This window comes from Suricata suricatta, chromosome 6, assembly GCF_006229205.1.
Source record: "Suricata suricatta isolate VVHF042 chromosome 6, meerkat_22Aug2017_6uvM2_HiC, whole genome shotgun sequence".
Lineage (NCBI taxonomy): Eukaryota > Metazoa > Chordata > Mammalia > Carnivora > Herpestidae > Suricata > Suricata suricatta.
This window is the reverse complement of record NC_043705.1, coordinates 31429810-31456350: the sequence shown is the minus strand read 5'-3', so window position 1 is coordinate 31456350 and position 26541 is coordinate 31429810. Positions and strand designations below refer to the sequence as shown.

Sequence of the window (26541 nt, the reverse complement as noted above, 5' to 3'; positions counted from 1 at the left end):
GCTTACCAGTCCGCTCCTCCAGGCCTCTGGGACCATCTCACTCAAAGGTCGTTCCCCTTAGCAGAGTCCAGATCTTTCCGGCTTTTTCGCTGAGAAACTTTCAGCGGGTTAGCGCTTGAGCGCTAGGCGTGGAGTCAGACATGGCTTTCTCGATGCCGTTGATTTGCTCGCCGGCTGTTCAGTCTCTGTCTCATCCCGGGGCGCCGAGAGGGGACGGGCCAGGGCCAGATCTCCAGCGTCTTCATTGGCCGACAGCGGCACGCAGAGTCCCAGCCAATAACTGCACGAAGAATGCGCTAGCGCCGGGCTCTCTGAGCGGGATAAAACGCTACCGCCAGGAACTTCACTTTCCTTTGGCTTCTTTCCAGAGTTTAGGGCCACAGCGCCTTGGCAGTTATCTGTATACCGCAAACCTACCTTGGCCTGAAAAGCCAACTACAGAGCCATGAAGATGGCTGTTCTGTAGGTTTTCAAACCAAACCAAGGTCTATTATATATTTTAATAGCTGTCTGTAATTGCAAGAGGGGAGGGTCAACCCAAATCAAAAATGATACAACACCGTCTGAAAAAACACACATTTGGATTGTTGGAGGGGTGTGTAAACCTATCCAGTTGGACTCTACATATAAGGGAGCATTGAACATTTCTGTGTTAATGTTAATAATTTCAGCTTTATCTCTTACCAAATGAGATGGTACAATTCTCTGTTCCTCAGTAGAGAAAATCAACAGTAGCCACCCTGTTTGGTTTAACTGTGTTTTATGGAATTCAAAATTTAGATTTCTTTAAAAACTGGATGTTGTTTAGTTCTCATTTTTTTGATGTTTTATTTATTTTTGAGAGGAAGAGAGAGAGAGTGTGAGCAGGGGAGGGTCAGAGAGAGAGGGAGACACAGAATCTGAAGCAGGCTCTAGGCTCTGAGCTGTCAGCACAGAGCCCAACACGGGGCTCGAAACCACGAACTGTGAGATCATGACCTGAGCTGAAGCCATATGCTCAACCGCCTGAGCCATCCAGGTGCCCCTAGTTCTCATTTCTTAAGAACCAGGGAGCAACGGGTCTATTCCCTACCCCATCTTTCCCAATGAACATATCTCAATCATAAAGCCTAATTCCAAACCCTTCCCTTTATGTGATCAATCCATTTCCCAAAATCTTGTATTCATATGTCACAAAGAGAAGTTGCATTGCTAAAGAAGGATAATAATCCCATTTCCCTGCCCAAAAAAGAAAAAAATCTAGGCCTATTTATCACCTGGGACCTTTATAACTAAGATATAACAGCAAAGCTCTATAAACTCGTTAGAGAAATACAAAGCTTTTAACCCATAAAATAAAGAGCCTTAAGTTTTCAACATTTAGGATTAAAACTCATGAAACAAACCAAATAGCATTGAAGAGGATAATGAATAAAAGAGTCACAGATGAAATAAGTCAGAGCTAAGTTACACTTCCTTGGACAAGAAACTACCCTAAAGTGTTTCTGGGTTCCTATTTATTAATGAATAAGGCAGGTAAAATGCCTAGCATAGAGTAAGCCCAAATTATTGATGCAAATCACCCCATTAAATAGGAGATATAAAGTTTTAGAGCCTCATACTATATCTGTATACTTGTCTTGGACACCACTTTGACTGCATATAGTCCTTTCTGAAGTGTAACTGAACCCTGAGTCAGAGAGCAGGCATACAGGTTAGATAGGTAGATAAGAAGTATACAGAATAGACGATACTGACTGAAGAGATGAAAACTGTATTTGACCTGTCTCTCCATGTCCTCAATACTTTCTCTTAAACCTCCTTAGTTTGACAATTGACCAAACCACCAAGAAGGCTGACAGGCATTGAAAGACAGAGAATATATTCCATAGAATATACTCAGAATATAGAATATAGCTACTTGCTACTCAAAGTATAAGCCAAAAACCAATGGTATAGGCATCACCTAGGAGCTTGTTAGAAATGCAGAAATGCCCCACTCTCTACCTTGACTAGATTTTAACAAAATACCTGGGTGATCTGAATGTACCTTAAGGGTCTGAGAAACTGATTTGCAGTTTATTCAGAGATACACTGATTTATCAATCTTTTTTTTCATTCACCATCACTTAATTACAAAATGGCTTTTGAAAACTGGCTTTTTAAAGTAGAAATAGTTTTCCCATTTATAAAAAGGCCCATAGTTTTCTTAAGACTTCTTCATAAGCCAGCGGAACCTTCTTGGTTCTTACAATTTTAACAAGATGATACAATTATCCAGCTGAAACCTCCTCAGTAGCATCTCACCACTCTTAAAATAAAATTCCAAATCCTTTACACAGTATCCAAATTCTCATGCCTTCTCCTTCTCTAGACACTCCATTATATAACACGGTCAGTAGCCAAGCTTTTTTGCACCCCAAGGCTTTTAGAAAGGCTATTCCTCTCTTAGGAAAGCTGCTTACCCTTCCCTCCCTTTGCTTTGCTAATTTCTACAAATCTTTCAGGTCTCACTTTAGATATTATTTCCTGGGGCACCTGGGTGGCTCAGTCAGTTGTGCGTCCAGCTTCGGATCAGGTCATGATCTCGTGGTTCGTGGGTTCAAGCCCCACATCAGGCTCTGTGCTGACAGCTAGCTCAGAACCTGGAGCCCACTTCGGATTCTGTGTCTCCCTCTCTGACTCTCCCCTGCTTATGTGTGCACGCGCGCTCTTTCTCGCGCTCTCTCTCTCTCAAAAATAAATAAAACATTAAAAAATATATTATTTCCTAATAGAAGTCTCCCATTAGACCCTAATTAAAACCAAGATCCTTTGTTATGCTCTCTCAGAGCACCTTGTTTTCCTCTGTTGAACCTAGCACAATTTAATGTTTTATAATTATTTTTTGTTTAAGCATGTCTGCTTCTCCCACTAAAAAAGAAGCTGTAGGAAGTCACAGACAATGCCTGTTTTGATAACCATTTATATCCCTGGCGTCCAGCAGAGTAGGCACTTAAATCCTTCGCCCTCCACCACTGCTTTATTCAAGTATAATTAATAAATATAATTGTATAAGTTTAAGGTGTAAATATGATGATTTACTATATTGTGAAATCATTACCACAATATGGTTAACACATCCATCACCTCTGTTACTGTTGTGTGTGTGTGTGCATGCACATATGTAGTGAGAATGATTAAGATATCCTCTCTCAGCAAATTTCAAGTATACAATACAGTACTGTTAACTCCAGTCACTGTACTGTACATTAGAGTCCTAGAACATATTCATCTTTCAGTAAAAGTTTATACCCTTTGACCAACCTCTCTCTACACTTAATGCTTATTAATATAGCAATCTTCATGCCATAAAATGCACTAAGGATTACATATAGTCAATTATGTGCATCCATTTTCCCTAGGAATAAGCATTTTTGGAACATAGAGTCACTCTTTCAAGCTACCTGTGGGCCTAATGAAATTATTTATTAACCTAATGACTTGAATTGTTTGCTAAGGAGCCAAATAAAGTGTGGTAATACAACTCACATGAGAGGGGAAAAAAAAAAACAAGAAAAGAGTGAGGATGCCTCGCTGTGCCACCTATATTAGGGGAAATGAAAGCGCCAACACAGTCAACGAAGGCAACACAATTTTCCAGTCTCTATCTTCTTTCCTTTCTGTTCTATAAGTTCAAGAGAGCCTCTGATCAATGAGATACAACAAAGTTAATTTTAAAATAGAAAGTGAATACGTTCTAGTTATCGAGAGTGAAGGCTTAGTGTCAGAAAGACTTGAGTTCTAATACTGAATATTATAATTAGTAGCTATGTAACCATGAAGCTCCTATTTTTAACTTCTCTTTCATTTTGTTTATCTGTAAAATGGGAATTAGAGCACTCCATGACATAACCACAGGCATCTCAATCTGTTAATATTTTAGCAGCTTTATACTTAACAGAGTGTTCACCTAGACAACAATTTTCAGTAAGCGTATAGTTATGCAACCACACCACAATCCGGTTTTAGTCTATTCCCATCACCCCAAAAATACCCTAACCCTGTGGCAATCAGTCCTTGCTCCTACTCCCAGGCTCAGGCAACCACTGACTTAGAAACTTCCAAGTCAGCGCACATGGGTGGGTAGAGAACGCAACTCTTTTTTTTCTAATTTTTTAATGTTTTATTTATTTTTGATACAGAGAGAGACAGAGCATGAGAGGGGGAGGGGCAGAGAGAGAAGGAGACACAGAACCAGAAGCAGGCTCCAGGCTCTGAGCTAGCTGTCAGCACAGAGCCTGATGCGGGGCTCGAACCCACGAACGTGAGATCTGACCTGAGCCGAAGTTGGAGGCTTAACCAACTGAGCCACCCAGGCACCCCGAGAACGCAACTCTTGATCTCAGTGGTGTGAGCTCCAGCCCTTTGTTGGGAGCAAAGATTAAAGATAAAATCTTTTTAAAAATTCCCAAGTCATTCTTAACATCTTTTTCTATCTTCCCACAAGCAATAGCAATTAATTACCAGTGCATGCCAAACGCTTATTCCCTCCAAAAATGTATTCTGAATCTATCAAATTACTTTCCCTTTCTACTGCCACTGCCTAAGTCAAATACCTTAAATACTATCATATGACTGGCTACTTAATTTTTAAGGCCAATGAAAAATGGAAGCTTCCTTGTTTAAAAATTAAGAATGGCAAGATGATAAAAGCAGGGCATGAGCCTAAATGCAGGGCCCTCCTGAAAAAGGGGATCCATGTGACTGCACAGATCGCACGCTCCCGAAGCTGTCCTTGCCTGGCACAGCAGAAGGTCTCTATAAACATATCCTAGTATCATTTTTAAATATTGGGTAACTACCTAATACTATTCATTACCAGAGGATCAGTAATATCAGAAAATCTTACTCATGAAACTGGTATTGCATTCACAGAAAAAATATATGCATTGCCCCCTTAAAATCCTAAATATAATCTAGTAATCTTTCAAATTAATGTAATTTGCCTATTTGAGGGACATTCTGAGGTCACAGGCCAAATTAAGGGACCATCTGAGAACTGTATTAAAAACAGATAACCAACAGGTTAATCAAACATGTATCACAATTTAGATAGGTAAGAGATTCAAGGATTTGGTGAATAAGCTCAAGTGTTTAGCCTTAATATTTATCTAATTTATTTCTGTGAAAAAAATATTCTGCACACTTTGATTTAAAAAGATCGATGAATCTTAAGTTCTCCAAGACCTCCATTCCAACTCCCCTCAGGACAAGAAAAAATTATCTCACCAAAATATTTTAAAATTACAATCACAATCAGTGATTTTTGAGATCAAAGTTTTATGAAAAAAAGATTTTACCTCATTTGAGTGCTATTCTCTTCAGTCTTAATCACATTAGTACTCATTGTTTATGAGTTCATAAACTCAAATGTGCCAGGCAACTACCTGTAAAAATGATCAATCCTCTACTTCAAAATCTTCCAAGAGGCCTAAATTCTCCTTACAGAGAATTTGCTCAATTTTTCCACAGCACACTATCATATTTTTACCTAAATTATTACCAGTTCTCACCAAACGGGTAGCCTTATATGATTGAGTGGTTTCTTTTTTTAAATGAAGTAATTCACTTCAAAATATGCTGATAACTTTGAGAAAGAAGTGTGGCTTTCCGATCTTTAAGCCTTCTAGCAATATAGAAGTTTAATACACGATAAATATGCGATCTCAAATCACTAAGACAAAGATGACGTCTTGGTTTTTAACACTATTTTCTTTTTGAGAGAGAGTGAGCAGGGGAGGGACAGAAAGAGACGGAGACACAGAATCCAAAGCAGGCCCCAGGCTCCGAGTTGTCAACACAGAGTCCCACGCAGGGCTCGAAGTCACAAACCTTGAGATCATGACCCAAGCTGAAGTCAGATGCCCAACTATGCACCACCCAGGTGCCACAAAGATGAAGTTTTTAATAAACAGTACTGAGACAAATGGGACAGCCATTTGGAAAAAAAAAAGCATAAAAATTAAATACATTACTCAGCATACACAAGAATAAAACCCATACCGATCTGGGATCTAAATGTAAAAACCAAAATATCATACAAGTAGTGGAAGAAGATGGATGAGTTTCCTATAACCTAAGTGTGGGGCAAGGCTAGGCTTTCTATGACTTAAAACCTAAATGCAATATAAGAAAAGATTTAGTTACATTAAAATAAAAAGGAAAAAAAGACTGCAATTAAAAAAAAAATACCATAGGGGAGCCGGGGTTGGTTGAGCATTGGACCTGGGCTCAGGTCATAATCCTGCTCATGGGTTCCACCCCCCACGTCGGGCTCTGTGCTGACAGCTCAGAGTCTGGAAACTGATTCGGATTCTGTGTCTTCCCCTCTGCCCCTCCCCTGCTCACACTGTGTCTCTCTCTCAAAATAAAACAAACGTTAAAAAAAAAATACCCTAGACAAAGCTGAAAGCCAAATGACATACTAGAAAAAATATTTGCAACTTGTATCTTGGGCAAAGGGCTAATATCTCTAAATATATAAGTAACTTTTAAAAATTTGAGGACAAGACAGTAAAAAAATCATATAGAAAAATGAACAGAAGGCATGAACAATTTTTAAAAAGAGATAAATAAGCTCTTAAACATGCATAAAGGGGCACCGAGGTGGCTCAATGGGTTGAGCAGCCGACTCTTGGTTTCAGATCAGATCATGATTTCACAGTTGATGAGTTCGAGCACTGTGTCAGGCTCTGTGCTTACAGTGTGAAGACTGCTTGGGATTTTCAGTCTCCCCCTCACTCCCTCTCCCTCTTTCTCTCCCTCAAAAATAAACCTTTTGTAAAAATGTGAAAAGCTCTTTAAATTCAATCAAAATGAAAGAAACTCTAATCAAAACTATTTTGAGATTTTTAAAATGATCAGATTGGCAAAAATTAAAAATCTTGACAACATACTCTGTAGTGGAGGTTATGCAAAAATAAGCCATCTTATCTACTGGTAGGAATATAAAAGAGTAAACCTGTAAGGAGGGAAACAGTTCTATCTCACAAATCTACATATGCATTTACCTTACAGCCTAGTAATCACACTTTTAGGAATTTATCCTGAATATACACTTCAAAAATCATTAAAATACATATGCACCAGATTACTCATTATAGCATTATTTGTAAATAATTTGTAAGTACAAGAAGATTAGGAACTACCTAAATGGCAAACGATAGACAGGTTGAAGAGACTGATATGTATGCATATAATGGAATTTTATGAAGCTATATATTGATATACAATGATTTACAGGATATATCATGTTAGTACAAAACCAAAGTGAAAACTTTTGCTGCTGATCATGTGAAACTAGCCATACCATTATAAACAACTAAGATATAAAGAAAAATGCTTTCAAACATTGGCCTACAAGGAGTGGAAGACTAAGAGAAAGGAAACAAATAAGGTAAGTCCAAGGATCTCTCATGTCTTGCCTGGAGGCAATTTTCAGACCAAGGGGCAAAAAAAGGGGAAATCCAAGACGAACACAGTGGTCTTGCTGAGTTGAGGAATAGAAATTAGTGTTTAGGGAGACTGAAGCAGCTAGAATTTGTGGGAGAACGGAGCTATGTAAAGAACGTCAGGAGTCTGGATAAGGATCCCGAGTCTCTGGATGAACTACAATCTGAGCATGTACAGGATGACAATTCTCCTGAACTGAGCAAAGAACAAGCGACCTACTATGGCTGAAAAATTTCTGGAGCTCACAAAGGGATGGGAAATGTTAGGATTCCATTCATCCAGAACATAAAAATCTTGACAAACACTCCAAAAAAGATCACAACTTAGAAGTAGGGCTAACTAGCCCACTGCAAAGATTTCTATAAACCTGTTCTAACAAAATTTTAAAACAAGCCTTGAAAAGATCAACCAGATCTGCAAATAACTGCCTTCTGAAACAAATTTCAATAGTAGCATTTAATTTTTTTAAGTTTATTTATTTTGAGAAAGAAGAGAGTATGCATGAGTACATAAGCAGAGGCAGGACAGAGAAGACGGAAGAGAGAGAATTCCAAGTAGGCTTCATGCTGTTATTGTGGATTCCAACTCACGGCTTGATCCCATGAACCATATGATCATGACCTGAGCTAAAACCAAGAGTTGGACGCTTTATCAATTGAGCCACGCAGGCACCCCACATTTCAATACTTTTTAAAACAACAACAAAACCCAAACACTCAACAATGTATCATTTACAATGTCTGCCATTCAATAAAAACATTAATCAATCCTATAGGAAGACCTACTCATCTTAAATGTGTATATACAAACAAGAGAACTTCAAAATACATAATGCAAAACCTGATATAACTTGAAGGTAAAACAGACAAAACCACCATTAAAGTTGGAGACTTCAACAATTTGACAAGAATTTGATTTAATTCTTTTTCAGGCTTGACAAAATTACTAACAAGAATACATAAGAAGTCAACAACACCATTAACTACGAGGACTTCATTGACAATTACAGAACGTTCCACCCAAGAGCAGATTACATATTCTTCTCAAGAACCCATGGAACATTCTGATCATATCCAGGGTAAAACAAAACAAAACAAATCTCAACAAACTTTTAAAAACCAGAAATCACACAGAATATATACTTTGACCATACTGGAATTAAACTGAAAATCAGTAATAGAAAGATAGCAGAAAAATCTCCAAACACTTGGAAATAAAACAACACAGTTCTAAGTAATCCATGAGTCAACAAGTCACAAAGGAAACTTAACAATATACTGAATTGAACAAAACTGAAAATACACTTATCAAAATTTGAGAGATGCAACTAAAGCAGTTCTGACAGGGAAATGTATACCACTAAAGATAAAAGTTTTCAAATCAATAAACTATGTTCCTACCTACCTCAAGAAACTAGAACAAGAAGAGCAAAATACAAAAATTTTGTGAAATGTTTGCTTTACAAAAGGAAATAGAAGCAAAGAAATTTTAATAAATAAAAAACCATAAATCAATGAAGTAACTCCTGGGTATATATCCAGGAGAAATTAAAACATATGTTCATACAAAGACTTAGAGCAAATGTTCATCACAGTATTTTTCATAATAGTCAAAAACTGGAATCAATTCAAATGTCTATCAATGGATAGACAAAATGTGGTATAACCATACAATGAAATACTATTCAACAGTAAAAGCAATGAAGGGCTGATAGATGCTACAACATGGATCAATGTTAGCAACACTGCACGATGTGAAAGAAGCCAACATAAAAATTACACATTGTCTAACTCTATTTATATGAAATTTCTACAAAAGAAAAAACTATAGAGACTGAAATTTAATCAGAGGTTTCCTGGGGCTGGGGATGGAAACTACTGCAAACAGACACAGTCTGTTCTTTGGGGTGAAGAAAATATTCTAGAACTGGATTGTTGGGATGACTTCACAACTGAAAATTTTATTAAAACTTGTCTAACTCTACCTGAAAATGGGTTAAGTTCATTATATATAAACTAGACCTCAACTTATCTAAAAAGAAATACATAAGTAAAATTAAAAAGAGAAAAATAGAAAAAAAATTAATGGCACTAAAAGCTAGTGCTTTGAAAATTAATAAAATTAGTAAGTCAATAAACTAACAATATCTACAGTTAAATATCTACAGTTAAATAGGGAGCATCACTACAGACCCCACAGACATTGAAAGGACTATAAGGGAATATTATGAACAACTGTATGAATGGAAACGCATTTACTTATTTATTTATGAATAAATGAAAGAGAGAAATAGAGTGGGGGAGAGTGAGAGAAAGAGCAAGATAGAGAGCGCAAGAGGGACTACAAAGCAGGATGCACACTCATGCAGCTTGACATGGGGCTCGATCCCACAACCCTGGGACTGTGACCTGAACCAAAATTGAGAGTCAGATCCTCAACTGACTGAGGCACGGAGGCACCTCTAAAGTCAACAATTTAAGAAAATGGACCAATTACTCCAAACAAAATGCTAAAAACAAAAATCTCCACTATACTCACCCAATATGAAATGGATAATCTAAATAGTCCTATAGCTAGCAGACAAATTGAAAACATAGTTTAAAAGTTCCCAAAAAGAAATCTCTAGGCCCAGATTGTTTCACTGGAGAATTCTTCCAGATTTTTAAAGAAAAATTAACACCAATTCTACACAATCTCTTTCAGAAAAGAGAAGACACTTTCTAATTCATTTTATGAAGCCAGTTTTGCTGATATCAAAGCTAGATAAAGGCAGCACCAAAAAAAAAAAACCCTACAAACCAATATCCCTCATAAATATAAATACAAAATCCTGAATAAAATATTAGCAAATGGAATTCAGCAATATGTAAAAAGTATACACCACAACCAAGTGGAGCAAGGGATGCAGGGATGCAAGGCTATTCACTATTTGAAAAATAATTAATATTATTCACCATAACAGTAAGCTAAAGAAGAAAAATTGTACAATCATACAATGATACAGAAAAAGCAGGAGACAAAATTTACTGCCATTCATGATTTTTAAAAACCCAGAAAGCTAGGAACAGAGGAGATCTTCCTCAACTTAATAGAGAGAATCCACACAAACCTATAGTAAACATGATACTTAACAGTCAACGATTAAATCCCCCACCTTAAATCAAGAACAAAACAAAGATGTCCACTCTCACTACTCTTAGTCAATATAATACTAGAAGTTCCAGCCAGTGCAGTAAGGCAAGAAAATAGAAAGAAAAGACATACACACTAAAAGAAGAAATAATACTGTCCCTATTAGCAGATGATGCAATTATTTACAAAGAAAATCCTAGAGAATCTATTAAAAAAAAACTCCCAGAACTACTAAGTGACTTCAGCAAAGTCACAGGATGCAAGGTCAACATATGAATATCTATTTCATTTCTATATACTATGATTGAACATGAAGAAATTGAAATTAAAAACTCAATACAATGTCCAATTACTCAAAAAATGAAATTCTTAGGTATAACTAAAAATATCCCTAGAACTTACAGAATGAAACTTAAAATGCTGATGAAAGAAAAAGAATATCTACATAAATGGGGAGACCAACATAATGTTCATGGTTCAGTAGACTCAACATCATAAAGATACAATTCCTCCCTACCTCCACTTTGATCTCTAGGTTAACACAATTCCTCAAAATATGAACTTGATGTTTTTTGTACTATCAAGTTTATTCTATTTTTTTTAATTAAAAGTTTATTACCAAGTTGGTTTCCATATAACACTCAGTGCTCTTCCCCACAGGTGCCCCACTCCATGACCATCACCCCCCTCCCTTTCCCCCTCCCTCTTCAGCCCTCAGTTTGTCCTCAGGATTCAAAGGTCTGTCATGATTTGCCTCATTGTCTCTCCCCATACCACATGTTTTCACTGATAGGTCTAACAGGAGAAACCAAACAGGGGACCATGGGAAAAGGAAAGGGGGAGGGGGGGGAAGAGTTGGGGAGAGGGAGCCAGTAAGTTTATTGTAAAACAAACATATAGTGGCACTGTGTGGCTCAGTCAGTTAAGTTTCTGACTCGATTTCAGGTCAGGTCACTATCTCACAGTTCATGAGTTTGAGCCCCATGCTGGGCTCTGCACCGCAGAGCCTGCTTGGGATTCTCTCCCTCTCCCTCTCTCTCTCTCTCTACCCCTCCCCTGCTCGCGCGCGCGCTCGCTCGCTCTCGCTCTCTCTCTCACAAAATAAACATTTAAAAAATGAAAAAAAAAAAAAAAGAGTACATACAGGGGCACCAGGGTGGCTTAATCAGTTGAGTGTCTGACTTTTGACTTTGGTTCGGTCGTGATCCCAGGGTTGTGGAATCAAGCCCCATATCAGGCCCTACAGTGAGTGTGGAGCCTGCCAGAGATTCTCTTTCTCTCCCTCTGCCTCCCTCCCTCCCTCTCTCTCTCCCTCTCTACCCCACTACCCCACTCACACTCTCTAAAAATTTAAAAAAACCTTTCAGGTAAAAAAACCACAATGAGACAGTACAACATACCCACTAGAATGGCTAAAATTAAAAAGTTTAACATCAGGAAGCATTAGTGAGAATATGGAGTAAGAGTTGTCATACAGTTCCGATGAGAATGTGAAGTACTACTACTTTGAAAAATAGTTTTGTAGCTTCTTATAAAGTTAAATATAGACTTCCCATGTTATATAACAATTGTGCTTTTGTTTTTTAATTTTTTATGTTTATTTATTATTGAGACAGAGAGAAACAGAGCATGAGTGGTAGAGGGACAGAGAGAGAGAGGGAGACACAATCCGAAGCGGGCCCCACGCGGGGCTCAAACCCACAAACCGTGAGATCATGACCTGAGCTAAAGTCGGTCACTTAACCAACTGAGCCACCCAGGCGCCCCTCAATTGTGCTTTTAGGCATTTACCTCAGAAACTAAAAATACGCCCACAAAAATATTTTTACATAAATTTTCACATCATCTTAATTAAGAATAACACCAAGGGTTCCTGAGTGGCTCAGTGAGTTAACCATCAGACTTCAGCTCAGGTCACAATCTCACGATTTGTAAGTTTGAGCCCTGCATCGGGGTCTATGTTGATGGCTCAGCACCTGGAGCCTGCTACAGATTCTGTGTCTCCCTCTCTCTCTGCCTCTCCCCTGCTCATGCTCTATCTCTCTCTCAAAAATAAACAAACATTAAAAAAATTTTTTTAAGAATAACACCAAACTGGGAACAACTCAAATGTCCATTAACAAGTGAATGTATAAACAAATTGATGTACCTCCACAATGCATTACTTCCTTTGTTAAACTAATGACACACACAAGGTGAATGAACTTCAAAACATGTAGAACAAAAGAAAGCATACACAGAAGAGTACATGTTGTAGGATTCTATTTAGAAGAAATTATGGAAGAGACAAAACTAATTTATGGTGACAGGAAGCAGATCGGTAGTTGCCTAGATCCAGTGATGTCGGGAATTGATTGTAAAACGGCCTGAGAGGTTTTGAAGGTTATACAAGTGTTACATAATTCAATTGTAGAAATGGTTACACAAGTACAAACACTTGTCAAAATTAAATGACTGTTTAATTTTTAAAGGTACATTTTATTATATATAAATTATACCACAGTAAAACCAATTAAAAGTTGTTTTAGGAGCATCTGGGTAGCCCAGTTGGTTAAGCATCTGACTCATGGTTTCAGCTCAGGTCATGATCTTATGGGTCCATGAGTTTAAACCTGGCATCAGTCTCCGTGTTGACAGGGCAGGACCTCTTGGGGATTCTCTTTCTCCCCCTCTCTCTCTGCCCCTCCAGTGCTCACATGCTCTCGCTCTCAAAAGAAAATCACTTAAAAAACTGTTTACAAACAAAATGTGAAAAAGTATATGTAGGCATTCCTTACTTTGCACAGTTGTGCAGAACTATAAAAACAACCATGCAAACGGACACTGCAAAGTGATCTTATCAATAGAGGAAATTAGAACTGTTCTGTGACCTTTAAAAATGTTTATGAAAACATTAAAAACTCTTAGTGGGAAGTAAAAAAAAAATAGTAAAACTAATATTTATTTAATACATTATAATCTGAGACATTAAGAACAGCTGAGAATTAAAGGGTTGGCTTCTTCTCATCCTGTAACTTATAATACAGAGCAAACATCCTATAAAATACAATAGAGTTCTGTGCCTTGAAAAACTGTCATACCCTTTCGTTTCAATCAACTTCCAGTATTTTATGTATCCTTTTGAGCTTTGAAAATCATGAATATCTCCAAGAGTTCCTCTAATTCTAAGTTTTTTTGCTGGTGTCATTTTTTTCTGGACATTTTCATCCTTTTTGTCCCAACCACTTTCCTAACTTAGGCCAGTAAGTTTGCCTTCACAAAGATCTTTTGGCTACATACCTAGAGACTCCTGAAGGCAGAGTGTAGACATTTCCAGTGTCAGCTATTTATTCTATAATTTCATTTTTAAAGATCTTGTTTTGTTTTTATTTAAATTTATTTTTAGAGAGAGAGAGAATGCGCATGCAAGCACATGCAAGCGGGGGAGGGAGCAGAGAGAGGAGAGAGAGAATCCCAAGTAAGTTCCATCTGTCAGTGTGGAGTTCTATCTCATGAGCCATGACATCTTGACCTGAGCTGAAATCAAAAGTTGGATGCTCAACTGATTGAGTCACCCAGGTGCCCCTTAAAGATTTTATTTTTAAGTAATCTCTACACCCAACATAGTGTTTCAACTCACAACCCCAAGATCAAAAGTCACATGCTTTAATGACTGGCCACCCAGGAGCCCCTATAATTCCATTTTTATTCAATTTGAGTTTCACTGACATTATTGTTTTTGTTTCTTTGCTGCACTTTTATTTTGGTGGTCAACTCCCTCTACATATTTGTATAAAATGTCATTTGGGTTTCTCTCTGGGAGACAAGAAGGCAACACAACTACATGCTTTGCCCTCTGAATGAACCAAATAACAGATTCACAGTAACCAATCTCTGACAGACAGAAAGAAGCCATGTGATTGGTTACCAATCGTGATGTGTACTTGTCATATGCAAAGTAGTTTGTAGACTAAAGGGCTAACAGTGACATTTATACCTTAAGCAATTACTCAGAGAAAAACGCCATGGTAATTGAAATTTGAACTGTTTTTAGGAGACTGGTATTATTTAAACCATGTGTATATATGTGTATAAATACACACACATATAAGAATGATAAAGAGAATAAAAAAGAATAAAGGAAATGTAGCAAAATATAAATTAACAATACATAAGTCTGGATAAAGGGTATATAGTTCTTTGTGCAATTCTTCAAAGTCTTCTGTAAATTTGAAATTATCTCAAAATAGTTAAAAAGAAAACTTTCTGTGAAGGCACCTATCTCAATTACAAACCTATTTACTCTTTGACCCAGCAATTTGACTTTTGGGAATTCATCCCACACTCACACTGCACATACACAAAACACAAGACTATTCAAGGCAGTTGTTTGTAATACTCAAAGACTGAAAACATTCCAAGGATGAACTTATTTACCAGGAAACTGATAAACAGCACAGTGGAATACATACCAAGCAGCTGTTTAAAATAAAAACCTCTCTTATGTATTAATACAAGGGAGTAGGAGATATTGCTGTTGGGTCCCAGGTCAGGATTTGAGGTGCAGACTTGGACAGGAGGTGTCTGGAGGGCTGTTTTTGGCCACATGTACCACTAGGAGGCCTGGTATTTCCACCACGGACCCGTTGTTGATGTCACCAATGTGTAGGGTGGCACTTCTGCTTAAAGAGAGAGGTGAGGAGAGGTACCACTGTACCCTAGGGTCAGCTCCTACTCCAGGGCCCCATCTATTGCAAGAATGTAGTAATTATTGATAGAAGATAGAACTACTGATAGATTCAGTTCTGAATGTATACCAGACACATGACCTACCTGTTTTCTCCTGAATCTGGATCCTGTGTTTTGTTTTAAAGTTTTTGTTTTTGTTTTTTATTTATTTAAGTAATCTCTACAGCCCATGTCAGGCTCGAACTCCTGAGTTACATGCTCTTCTGACTAAGCCAGCCAGGCGCCCTTGGATCCTGTGTTTTATCCAAAGTGACTACTGTCAAAGCTACAAAATCTTCAGAAATCATTGTGAAAATAGAAGTATCAGCTCTGGGACTTTGTCATTATCACCTAGAATTTTGATTTCAACTACATCAGGCAACCAGTTCTCCCCACCCATCTTTCCTTGCCTCCAAAGCAATAGAACATTTCTTAATCTCATCACACAGCTCAATGAACTTGAAGTATTTATTTCACCACAACTGTGATCAAGACCAAACTGGATATGGGTACTATAGGCTGTAAAGGCATAACTGATCTCCACTTGACTGCTCCCACATGGGTCAGCAGCCCTCACCGTCACCATGGAGGTGGCTCAGGAGGCATGTTTTCTCAAAGGGTAACTCCATATACATTCTTGCTGAAATTGAGGAGGGAGATATAGTTGCATCAACCACCAGCATGTAAATCTAAGCAGTACTGCTTTGGAGCGGTCTCTGCCATCTAAGGCTGTCAGGACTAAACCATGTTAGTTTTGGTTTTCCCAGTCTAGTGGCTTCTCTAACACAGGTTCTATTTGTTTCTACTGCTTATCTCATTTACTTCAAAGACAAATATAGTGTTACTGTTATGGTGGCAAATTTGTAAAGGAATTGCTCCCAATATAGGTATCTTCTGTAGGTTCTATTACAAATCTTTCCCCAACTCAGATATTTAAGTCAGTAACACTCCTGCTGAACTTGGGAATATTATCATTTGCATATTAACTATCCATATTAATGTGGAAAACATTTAAAGGATTTTCAACTATCACTGCTAAACATTTGATACAAACTATGGTATGTGGGCATCATCTGTCTAGGTCCATCCTGTTACAAGTAAGTGTCTGCTTTCTTGACTCAGAGTGAAGTATTTTTTTTTCTGCATTAATCCACACTTCTAAACAACCAAGTCCTGGACCCCTAGCCCCATATCCTTGAGAAGGTCCAATGAAGAAAGCCACCCAGCAGAAACCTTACAGATCTCCTTGTTAATCTCTATTTCCACATTGACTCACAGCAACCCTCTAAGTTCCTGCCTTAGGACTGCAGCCTGAAGTAATCAGAGTTCAATGATCTGAAGAGTTGAAAAAGTTATTTCTCACTGGAATCTGTAGGCTGAAAAGCAGCAGTAGTACAGCCTTATTCATGCAATTAATTACTCCTGGGAATTTATATTCTCAGTGACTCCAACATATGAAGTTGAAGTGGTGACTTGTTTTTATAGCTCTTCGTGCTTAAGCTAATTTTTAGGATGTCTTTTAATTTTTTTGTGGGAAGCCTGGGTGGTTCAGGCGGTTAAGCATCTGACTCTTGATTTCAACTCAGGTCATGATCTCATGGTTCATGAGATAGAGCCCTGGCTTGGGCTCTGTGCTTACAGCGTGGAGCCTACTTGGGATTCTCTCTCTCCCTCTCTCTGCTCTTCCCCTGCCTGCATTCTCTATCTCTCTAAAATAAATAAACTTTAAAAATTAAATAAAGTAAGTTTACTTGTGTGTGTGTGTGTGTGTGTGTGTGTGTGTGTGAGAGAGTAAGTCTCAGGAAGAAGTACTGGGTGGATCTTCAGCTGCAAATATGTAGAAAGCATCTAAGAAGGTTCACAATATTGAAAGCTATGTACAGAGGCAACTATTTAAAAATGTTGACATATCTCCAGTTCCTTAGCTTTGTATAGATAGGTCAGAGAGTTGGCTCTTATTAGGAGTTTAATATAGAGGAAAAGCACATGTAAAATAATTTATTTGTGCTGAGATTTTTTTTCCCCAAGAGAACACTTTCTAATCACTGAACTGAAGCCTTTTACTGAATACTTAGAAGGGGTACAAACCATTATGTGGAACGCTTCATAGGCTTAAAGGCAAACTAAGAAATGATACTTGTTCTTTTATGGCTTCCCTAAGAGAAACTGTGAAGCTATTGATTCTTATACATAGAGATAAATTATTTTGAGTCTATGGTTCATCTCATGACAATTTCTTCACACTTTCTGAATCAGAACCCTTCCCATTTGGGATCAAGGAAACCCATACTCTATCAAAGATATTTTCAGGGTGCCTGGGTAGCTCATTTAAGCACAAACTCCTGATTTTGGCTCAGGTCATGATCTCACCGTCCGGGCGTCTGAGCCGAGTCCGGCTCTACACTGACAGCATGGACCATGCTTAGGATTCTCTCCCTCTCTCTCTGCTTGTGTGTATGCTCTCTCTCTCGCTCTCGCTCTCAAAATAAATACATTAACATTTAAAATTTTAAACATTTAAATTTCCTAGGCTATCTTTTCCTATCAGTATTTTAAGAATCCTAAACAGTGTGTTCTTTTATTGATAGCTTTTCATTAGATATGGTTTCCTAAAAACCAACTCTAAGTGTAACTCTAGAGAGTAAACCTGTCTCTTTGATCAACATCTCTTCACACTAGGTGTTTGCATTAAAATTTTTGAGGTAGTTTTATTGCGGTATAACTCAAATACAAAGAACTACATATATATTTTTTAATGTTTTTTAAATTTATTTTTGATACAGAGAGAGACAGAGCATGAGAGGGGGAGGGGCAGAGAGAGAAGGAGACCTGGAGACACAGAACCGAAAGCAGGCTCCAGGCTCTGAGCTAGCTGTCAGCACAGAGCCCGAGGCGGGGCTCGAACCCATAAACGTGAGATCTGACCTGAGCTGAAGCCGGAGGCTTAACCGACTGAGCCACCCAGGCGCCCCAAGAACTACATATATTTAATGTGGAGGTATTTATTTAACTTGGTATATGGCACAAGGAAAAAGTCTAATTTTCAAGAGAACTGTTCAATTCATGATCACAGCTACACTTTGTCACATGTAACTGAAAAAAATGTGATAAAGCCCACTTATCATTAGCCTTCTAATTTAAAGTGATCTATGGGTTGCATAGTCTCAACAAGCTGTATAGTCTCACCAAGGATCCTAGCCTATTTCTGCTTCAAACAGCATAAAATCTGTTACAGATTACATTCCAACTTTGGGTGCTATCAAATACCGGAGCTACAACTTTTAAGCAAAGTCTTTCACATAATTTCGTTACTGGAAAAAGCACAAAGTAAGTGTCCAAACCCACTGCATAGTTACTCCAGAAAACATCAACTCCTAAATTATCAACAAATATTCTAAAGCTAAGATTGCCAATTTATATTAAACGTGTTATGTTAGCTTAAACTCTCATGTTGCTAAAACCAAATTAACTCCAACTTTCAGGTTTTGATGGTCCATTTTCCAGTTAAATCATCCTAGCAATCCTAATGGAGTAAAAAGTTCCTTGAAAGGAAAATTTTCATGGGACCCTTGTTTAGGTTTCACTATGGTTCAGAAGGAGGAAAATCAACACTCACAAAACTGTCCCATCCAAGACAGTGGTTCCCTGATCTTTTCTGACCCCAAACAGGGGCTTCCCAATCAGAAATGTGGCTAGAGAAATCCTTTGCCCCTTCTGCCCTGTGAGGTCACAGACAAAAGCCTGTGATCTAGAAGAAAGCCCTCACCTGACCATCCTGGCACCCTTATCTCAGAATTCCAGCCTTCAAAATGGTAAGCAAAACTTTTCTGTTTATATACCATTCATCATCTAATTCCCATTAGTGAAGGGGATCAGTTGGTAAAAACCACTTATAAGTCATGGGAGATGTAATACATAGCACAGGGAAGTCAGTAATATTATAATAACTTTGTATAGTGACATACAGTAACTAGACCTATCAAGGTAATCATTTTGTAATATATAAAAATGCTGAATCATTATATCATAAACCTGAAACTAAATACAATATTGTACATCAATTATGATAAAATTTTTTAAAAACTTAAAGAATGCACCTAAGCACTTAAACTTTTTAAATTAGCTTTCATAAAAATTGTAGAACAGTTTTACTTCCACTCACATCATCCTACTATACCACCCAGAGAAGCACACAAATCATTATTACTTCTTCCAAAAGAATATCAAGTAAGCTAATATTGAAAGCTTGACTCTTTCATATCAGCAATGCAAAAATATGGCCACCGTTAATTACCTATTATGAACAAGATGGTTTATGTTATTACTACCCCTCACTGTAATCTTTCAAATTCTATATTATCTCTATTTTGATGATGCTGATACATATTAAAAACCTTGTTAGAGGTCACAAGTTTAGGAGTTACCTCATTGCAAAGCTGCTACTTTTTTATCATATCTTAGAGTAATGAAGCCTATTTAGCTCAATTGAAAGCACTTGTTAAAATCACTGAACGATGAGACACAGCCCAAAGGTCATGATTGTTCATTGTCCTAACTTTTAATCATTTGTCTCTAAATCACGTTAACAGAAGTCAGCATAACTGCATTACAGCATAACTGTAGTTATTTTAGTTTCCCAAACAATTTCTGTTGTGTGTTATGTTTCTCATTTTGAATTGACCACCATATGAGAACTGACCTTGTGATAAATATTTTGATACCCTTTACAAAACAGGTCACAGTGCCCTCTAATCCTAATGATATCATTTAGAAAGCCTGGAACTTAATACAAAAATTGCATTTTCAGATCAGCTCAAAAGCTTACTTTTAAAAAAAATCACTTAGAACCATACTGTGTTTCCTTTTTTACGTCCTGGTTGTCACAAAATATATAGTTTTACATGTGAATCTCATTACCAGTAAAATGTCTCACTTTAGGGCCATTTGATTACCTTTCTTTCTCAAATGATTTATAACCTCTTCTTTAAGTCCAGATATTAACTACTGTATCTTTGAAAGAAGTCAAGTAACAAAGAAAATAATAAGGATGCTATGATTCCCTACACCTTTACAGAATTCACCAAAAGATTCAGGTTTTTCACAAGTTCCAGCAATGTTTTCCTAAGAATACTATACATTAGCATTCAATTTACGTTCAACATTATAAGCATCAGGTGCTCAAGAAGCACTTAGGATCTTAGCACTATCCAAAAATTTTTCAACGTGAAAGTTACAGGAAACTTACATAAAAGAAATCATTACATGTTCATCACATTTTCAAAAATGCACTCAAAACACAATTTGTTAACTGCGTGTTCCACAAAGTCCTCATTAAGATCAGAAGTATGGGTAAACTAAACAAAACAGATACCTTGCCTGGAAACACATACAGACATTGCCACCCCAAAATCTGTAATAGGGCTAAAAAATAAACAATCTCTTCAGTTTTTCTTCATGACAACACTAACACTGTTCGCATTTATTTTTCTTAAGATTTTACTTTTACATAATCTCTATACTCAACATGGGGCTCCAATTCACAGCCTTAGATGGAGAGTCACATGCTCTACCAAGTAAGTCAGCCAGGTGCTCCCATTTGTATATTTCACTGAGAAAGTTTTATGTAGGAAATAAACTGGGTGTATTTGAAAGTTCAAGAAGTGTTTGAAATCATGTAAGACTTAAGACCTGGAAAAGTATAAATATGCATTCCTAATGACCAGAATTATTTCATGTTAAAAGCAACTAAATGCACTTTATGAACTTGTTAGCAATTTCATATGTAGTTAGAAGCCCCTCTACTTACACAAGTTTATTAAAAATTTCATTTATACTTTTCATAAATTAGAGTGAATCCCTCTACAAGAATTTGTGTGTGTTAAGTAGGCTCTTCGCCAGCACAGAGCCTAACAGAGGGCCTAACTCAGGACCCTGAAACCAAGACCTGAGCTGATATCAGAAAGCCAGTGCTTAACCCAGTGAGCCACCCAGGTGCTCCAATAAGTTGTGTTTTTAACAGATAAACTAGCATCAGATGTTCAACATAAAAATGTTGCATAGGGGCACTTGGGAGGCTCAGTCAGTTCAGCCCTGGACTTAGGCTCAGGTCATAATCTCGAAGTTTCTGAGTTCCAGTCCCCAACCGGCTCACTGTTGTCAGCACAGAGCCCACTTTAGATCCTCTGTCACCCCTGTCCCCCCCATCTCTGTCCCTCTACTGCGTGCACGCTCTCAAAAATAAACATTTTTTAAAATATTGCATGGCCAATGGTAAATAAAAGGACCAATTAAAAGCAAGCATAGCTTATTAAATTAGAAAAATTATACAGAGTATTAACAAAGTACTAGAGTGGTTATAATGCTATAAATATGATATATAAACACTATCACAAATAAGGCCTGAGAGAAGGAGGCCCTGAGATAAGGCCTCCAGGTTGGTCACTGGTGTCTGCCACACATATATAAATTTTTTGGTGTGTGCTTTATCCATTCTGAATATATACTACCCATATTAAGATATTTTGCTCAAAACTGAGAGAAGAATATTTGACATAAACTCACCTGAATTAATGAATGATTATCTTTAGAAAACGCTCAACTACAGGACAGCAAAAGACGCTCGCTTTTCCCACAGCTCTCCTGGCTGAGAAGCGGATCTCCTTATTTGGGCGGGGGGAAGATCACGTGACTCGCGGGAGTCCACAGCGAGCGAGACCGCGTAGGAATACGCCTGCAGAAAAGCGCGCACCCCGTCCCCGCCCACAAAGCGCGAGGCGGGCACTCCCACCAGCCCGCCTCCCGCAGCCTGGAGCAGACGCGACGCTTGTCCGCGCCTCAGTCTGAGCGCTAGCAGCACGATCACAAAGGCGAGGAAGACGCAAGAGACTGCAACTATGGCCATCACAAAGTTCAGCGTGAAGCCTGAGGAGTCAGGGTCAGCTAGAGGCTGGACACTGTCCAGATCAGTCAGGAAGTCTGGGATGCTGCCAGCCACAGCCACGGTGAGCAGGACGGTGGCCGAGAGAGAGGGCTTGCAGTGATTCTGCACCGCCACCACTAGGTTCTGCTTCAGCGCATCTCTGTCCTGCAGGGCCCGCGCTGTGCGCACCTCGCCCGTGTGCAGCCCCACCGCGAAGAGCCCTGCCTCGCTGGCCTTGAGCAGGCGGTAGGGCAGCCAGGAGTTCTGGCCTGTCCACCTTGGTCACCAGGTAGCCGGGCTCTGCGGATCAGAGCGCAGCTCCACGCCTGTGGAACCGTCCGAGGCGGGGGGGCGGGCGGGGGAGTACAGGACCTCTGGCACTTTGCGATTCTGGTCCACCACCAACAGGCTCAGAGACACGTTGCTGCTGAGCGGAAGGTCGCCGCTGTCGCGCGCCATCACTTGTAGCTGCAAGTCTTGGACCTCCTCGTAGTCGAAGGAACCAGCTCATACTGAACGCCAGTGCTGGAGTTGATGGAAATGTAGGATAGCAGCGGTTCGGGGAGGGTGTCGGCTGCTAGGAAGTAAGTGACCTGGGCGTTCTATCCATAGCCGGGGTCGAAGGCTTTCATTGACACTATGGAGGCTCCTCTAGGGTCGTTCTCTTCGATATTGGTGGAATAGAAGGCGTTGGAGAAGGCTGGCGGGTTGTCGTTGGTATCTGCTATTTCAGTGAAATGTAAGTTTCTGTGGACAGGGGCAGACTTCCTCTGTCACTGGCTATCACCGTGATGTTGTAGCCAGGAACCTGTTCTCAATCTAGGAATGTGTCTGTCACTAAACTATAGTAATTTCCATAAGACTTTTCTAATTTAAACGGCACATTCCCTCGGATGAAACAGATCACTTGTCCATTTTCCCCTGTAGTCTTGATCATTTACATTTAAAAGGGCAATTAATGTACCTCTGGGAAAGTTTTCCAGAATGGAGCTGGAGAAAGAAGTGACAACTATTTCAAGAGCGTTATCATTCACGTCCAATACCGTGATCAGGACTTTGGCTCATACAGAATATCCTGCGTTATCCATTGCTTGCACTTCCATCTCGTAGAATCCTGATTCCTCATGGTTCAGGTCCCCTATTGTTGAAATTGTCCCTAAATTACCATCTAGTTTGAAAATCTGGGCCGCCTTGTGGCCTATAAGAAGGAATATGTCACTTCCGCATTGGCTCCTTCATCAGTCTGTGGCGCTTACCAGAAGCAGCTTAGTGCCCACTGGCACATTCTCTGGAATGCTCACATGGTACTCAGACTGAGCAAATATTGATACGTTATCATTCACATCAACTGCCATCACACGAATTCGCGCAGTGCCTGTGCGGACTGGGTCACCCCCATTGGAGGCTGTGAGAACCAAGTGATGAAAAGCCTTCTGCTCCCAGTCCAAATTGCACTCCAAAACCAGTTCTGGATATTTATTACCACCCACTCCACTCTGCACGTCCAGGGAAAAGTGAGTATTACTACTGAGTCGTAGCTCTGGAGAGAGTTCTTCTCAGTATCGGGATCCCAAGCGTGGGGAAGAGGGAACTGCAACCCAGTGTCTGCGTTTTCACTCATTTTTATTTCTAATTCATCTTCCCAGAAATAGGGGGCATTATCGTTAATGTCTCTCACTTCTATCACTACACCATATATTTTTACTTTATCTTCCAACAGAATCTCCAGATTTCATTGACGCTTGAAGACTCCCCAGACGGAGCTCATCCCTGTCTATCCTGCCTTCGGAGATTAGGCTGCCACTTTGGGAGTTTAGAGCGAAAAGTTGAGTCCTACCTCTGGAGACTATACGGACTCCACACTCCTCTAGATGCTGGGGCTCCAACCCCAGGTCCTCAGCGATGTTGCCCATGCTAGAGCGTTTCTCCAACTTCTTAGGAATTGAATAGTTAATTTGGATGCATCCGGGTTCCACAGAATCCTCAGGAGAATTCCCAGCAGGACAAGCTCTTTGCAGTCCCCCTGCAGTCACTTAGTAATCATTATCACTTTCCTCCAAGATTATTTCCACTTCTTCCCTTGACCATCGAAGTAAGGACCAGCTTTTCCAGTCTTCAGAATCCAACAGTTTCTTCAGAGTCCTGAGATGGTTAGCTTCTATCTGTGCTTTGTGTTTCAGGCCCCTCTTGGGCAGCAGGAGGCACTCAGGAACTTCGGTTTTTTCCTCCCTGATTAGTGAACAGTGGCACTCAGAGTCCTAACCAATTACTGCACAATCTTGAACTCCAGGAAGGGTTTTTGGGTTTTATAACTGCACCTACTGTTCTTCAAATAGGCATGGAAGTAGAGCCAACTAAAAAAACTACAGTGATCCTTTTAATAGAAACTTCGGTGCACTTCTTTTTATTTGCCTAAAATTTCTCATCCAGAGCAACTTTCCTGAGATTATTTTCTGTAGCTATAGGTGTATTCTCTTTTCCAATGAGCTTTTAATGAATTTGAAGTTTCTATACAAAGTAATTTTAACCTTATAATTATAGTACACCTAATTTGATATCACCACCCCAAAAAAACACCTGTTATATGACATCTCCCTAGGAGATTCCGGTTTTGAGAAATCACGTGATAGAATAAACTTTCTCACTCACTGTAATAGATGGCATTTTTTTTTACAAATTCTAAATTTACCTATATACAACTATTGTAAAAATTTGTTGACATTTAATATTTAAAACTCAAAATTTCACAACATGGAAACCTAAAAATAAGAAATGGAATTGTTTACATTATCAGAAGCACACTGACAAAAAGTCAACTGAGTAAGACACATTAACATTTTTAGGATAGAATGGAAGCATTTCAAATTGCATTTACCGGAAATGAGGGTAGTACTTCATAATTTACTAATGTATTATATTACAAAATAGTGTTTGGGTAAATTAGCAATCCAAAGAATATTATAAACTTACCTTTTTCTGAGTAACAAACCCAATTCCAATGACTGAAAATTGGAATTTAAGCCTATCAAAATCTAAGAAAAATTCTCGGTATTCAGCTTTCATGAATATAAATGTTTAAATTCTGATGACAAGCATGTTTGGAAAGCATACCACAATGTATCTTTTAAAAAATGTTTTCTAATGTTTATTCATTTTTGAGAGAGAGAGAGAGAACATGAGCAGGAGATGGGCAGAGAGAGAGACACACACAGAATCCAAAGCAGGCTCCAGGCTCTGAGCTGTCAGCACAGAGCCTGACACATGGCAAGAGCCCATGGGGCTTGAACCCATGATTTATGAGATCATGACCTGAGCTGAAGTTGGATGCTTAACCAACTGAGCCACCCAGGTGCCCCCAAGCCACAACGTATCTTTAAAACTGGGAGGAAATCTACATGTAGTTCTAAGACTGGGAATACAATTGGCCTATTCAGTGGGATTCAAAGAATCCCTAACAAATGTACCTGAATATTATCAAATCATTATTCTGTTCTTTTTTAAAAAAAAAAAAACTTTTTCTTGTGCACTTTCCTCTCACTTTTTAGTTAAAAAGAAGCCCTATGTATTCAAGATATCAATGTTCTGAAAAAGGGAAACATCCACAGAACGAAGACATTTATGCTTCAGTTCCAAATATTTCTGTGGCAACAGCATCATAATACCCGCTTCTCGCAGGAGATTTGTGTGGGTGGGTAAAGACTATTGCAGGTGAAATTGTCAAAATATTTCAAAATACTTGAGGGCTAATAATGAAGGTACGGGTCCACACAGAAAGGAATAGAAAATATTGAGTGGGCAAAGGAAGTGATAGAAGATATGATTTAAGATTTTTTTGCCAAAATATTTTTTGAAAATTTAAAACCAAACCTATAAACTCACATGAGCAGAAGCAGCAGCGTCACAGCTTAATTTGTTATTTTCCTCAGTGACATTTATTACCAAAGAAGCTTCATTAGAGAGTTCTTGTCGGAGACCCATTTCTGACGTCATAGTTAGAAAATCAAGCCTTGTTTTCTGAGAATCGGAGGCAATGTACATATTGTAGGAATAAGGCAAAGTTCTCGGATCATAGGTGGGAGAAACTCCTGGTCCAGTCTTATAACAGAAACCACGTTGAATGCAGTTCCAGGCAGTGGGGGTGATGGAGCATCGAAGGTGCAGGGCCACCGCCAGAATCACCGCGAGGAGGAAGAGCACTGAGATCAAGGCCAACGCCACCACCAGGTAAAACTGCAGCTCGGCCTGAGGGTCAGAGGGCTCCGGACGGTCACTGACATCGGGCAGTACTTCTTGTAGGCTGTCAGCGAAAA

At 38.9% G+C, this 26541-nt stretch overlaps 2 protein-coding genes and 1 pseudogene across 11 annotated transcripts in view; all 3 read right to left on the bottom strand.

Annotated features, from left to right (window-relative positions):
• The window catches only part of LOC115293994, a 52506-nt pseudogene extending 26618 nt beyond the window's left edge, over positions 1 to 25888 (bottom strand).
• The window catches only part of LOC115294307 (protocadherin gamma-C3), a 161270-nt gene that overhangs the window by 34293 nt on the left and 100436 nt on the right, over positions 1 to 26541 (bottom strand). Inside the window, exon 1 of one of the 10 annotated variants that reach the window (XM_029942105.1) lies at positions 26111 to 26535. The exons of 8 other annotated variants lie outside the window; for them this stretch is intronic. In XM_029942105.1, the coding sequence (XP_029797965.1) occupies positions 26111 to 26269 (159 nt within the window). In that variant the 5' untranslated portion in view covers positions 26270 to 26535. Of the gene's footprint in view, positions 1 to 6; positions 192 to 26110; positions 26536 to 26541 lie in introns of those variants that run through there. One more of the 10 variants, XM_029942107.1, reaches the window with a different exon arrangement.
• The window catches only part of LOC115293991 (protocadherin gamma-B2-like), a 2073-nt gene continuing 1965 nt past the window's right edge, over positions 26434 to 26541 (bottom strand). Inside the window, exon 2 of the mRNA XM_029941702.1 lies at positions 26434 to 26528. Within this exon, the coding sequence (XP_029797562.1) occupies positions 26434 to 26528 (95 nt within the window). The remainder of the gene's footprint in view (positions 26529 to 26541) is intronic.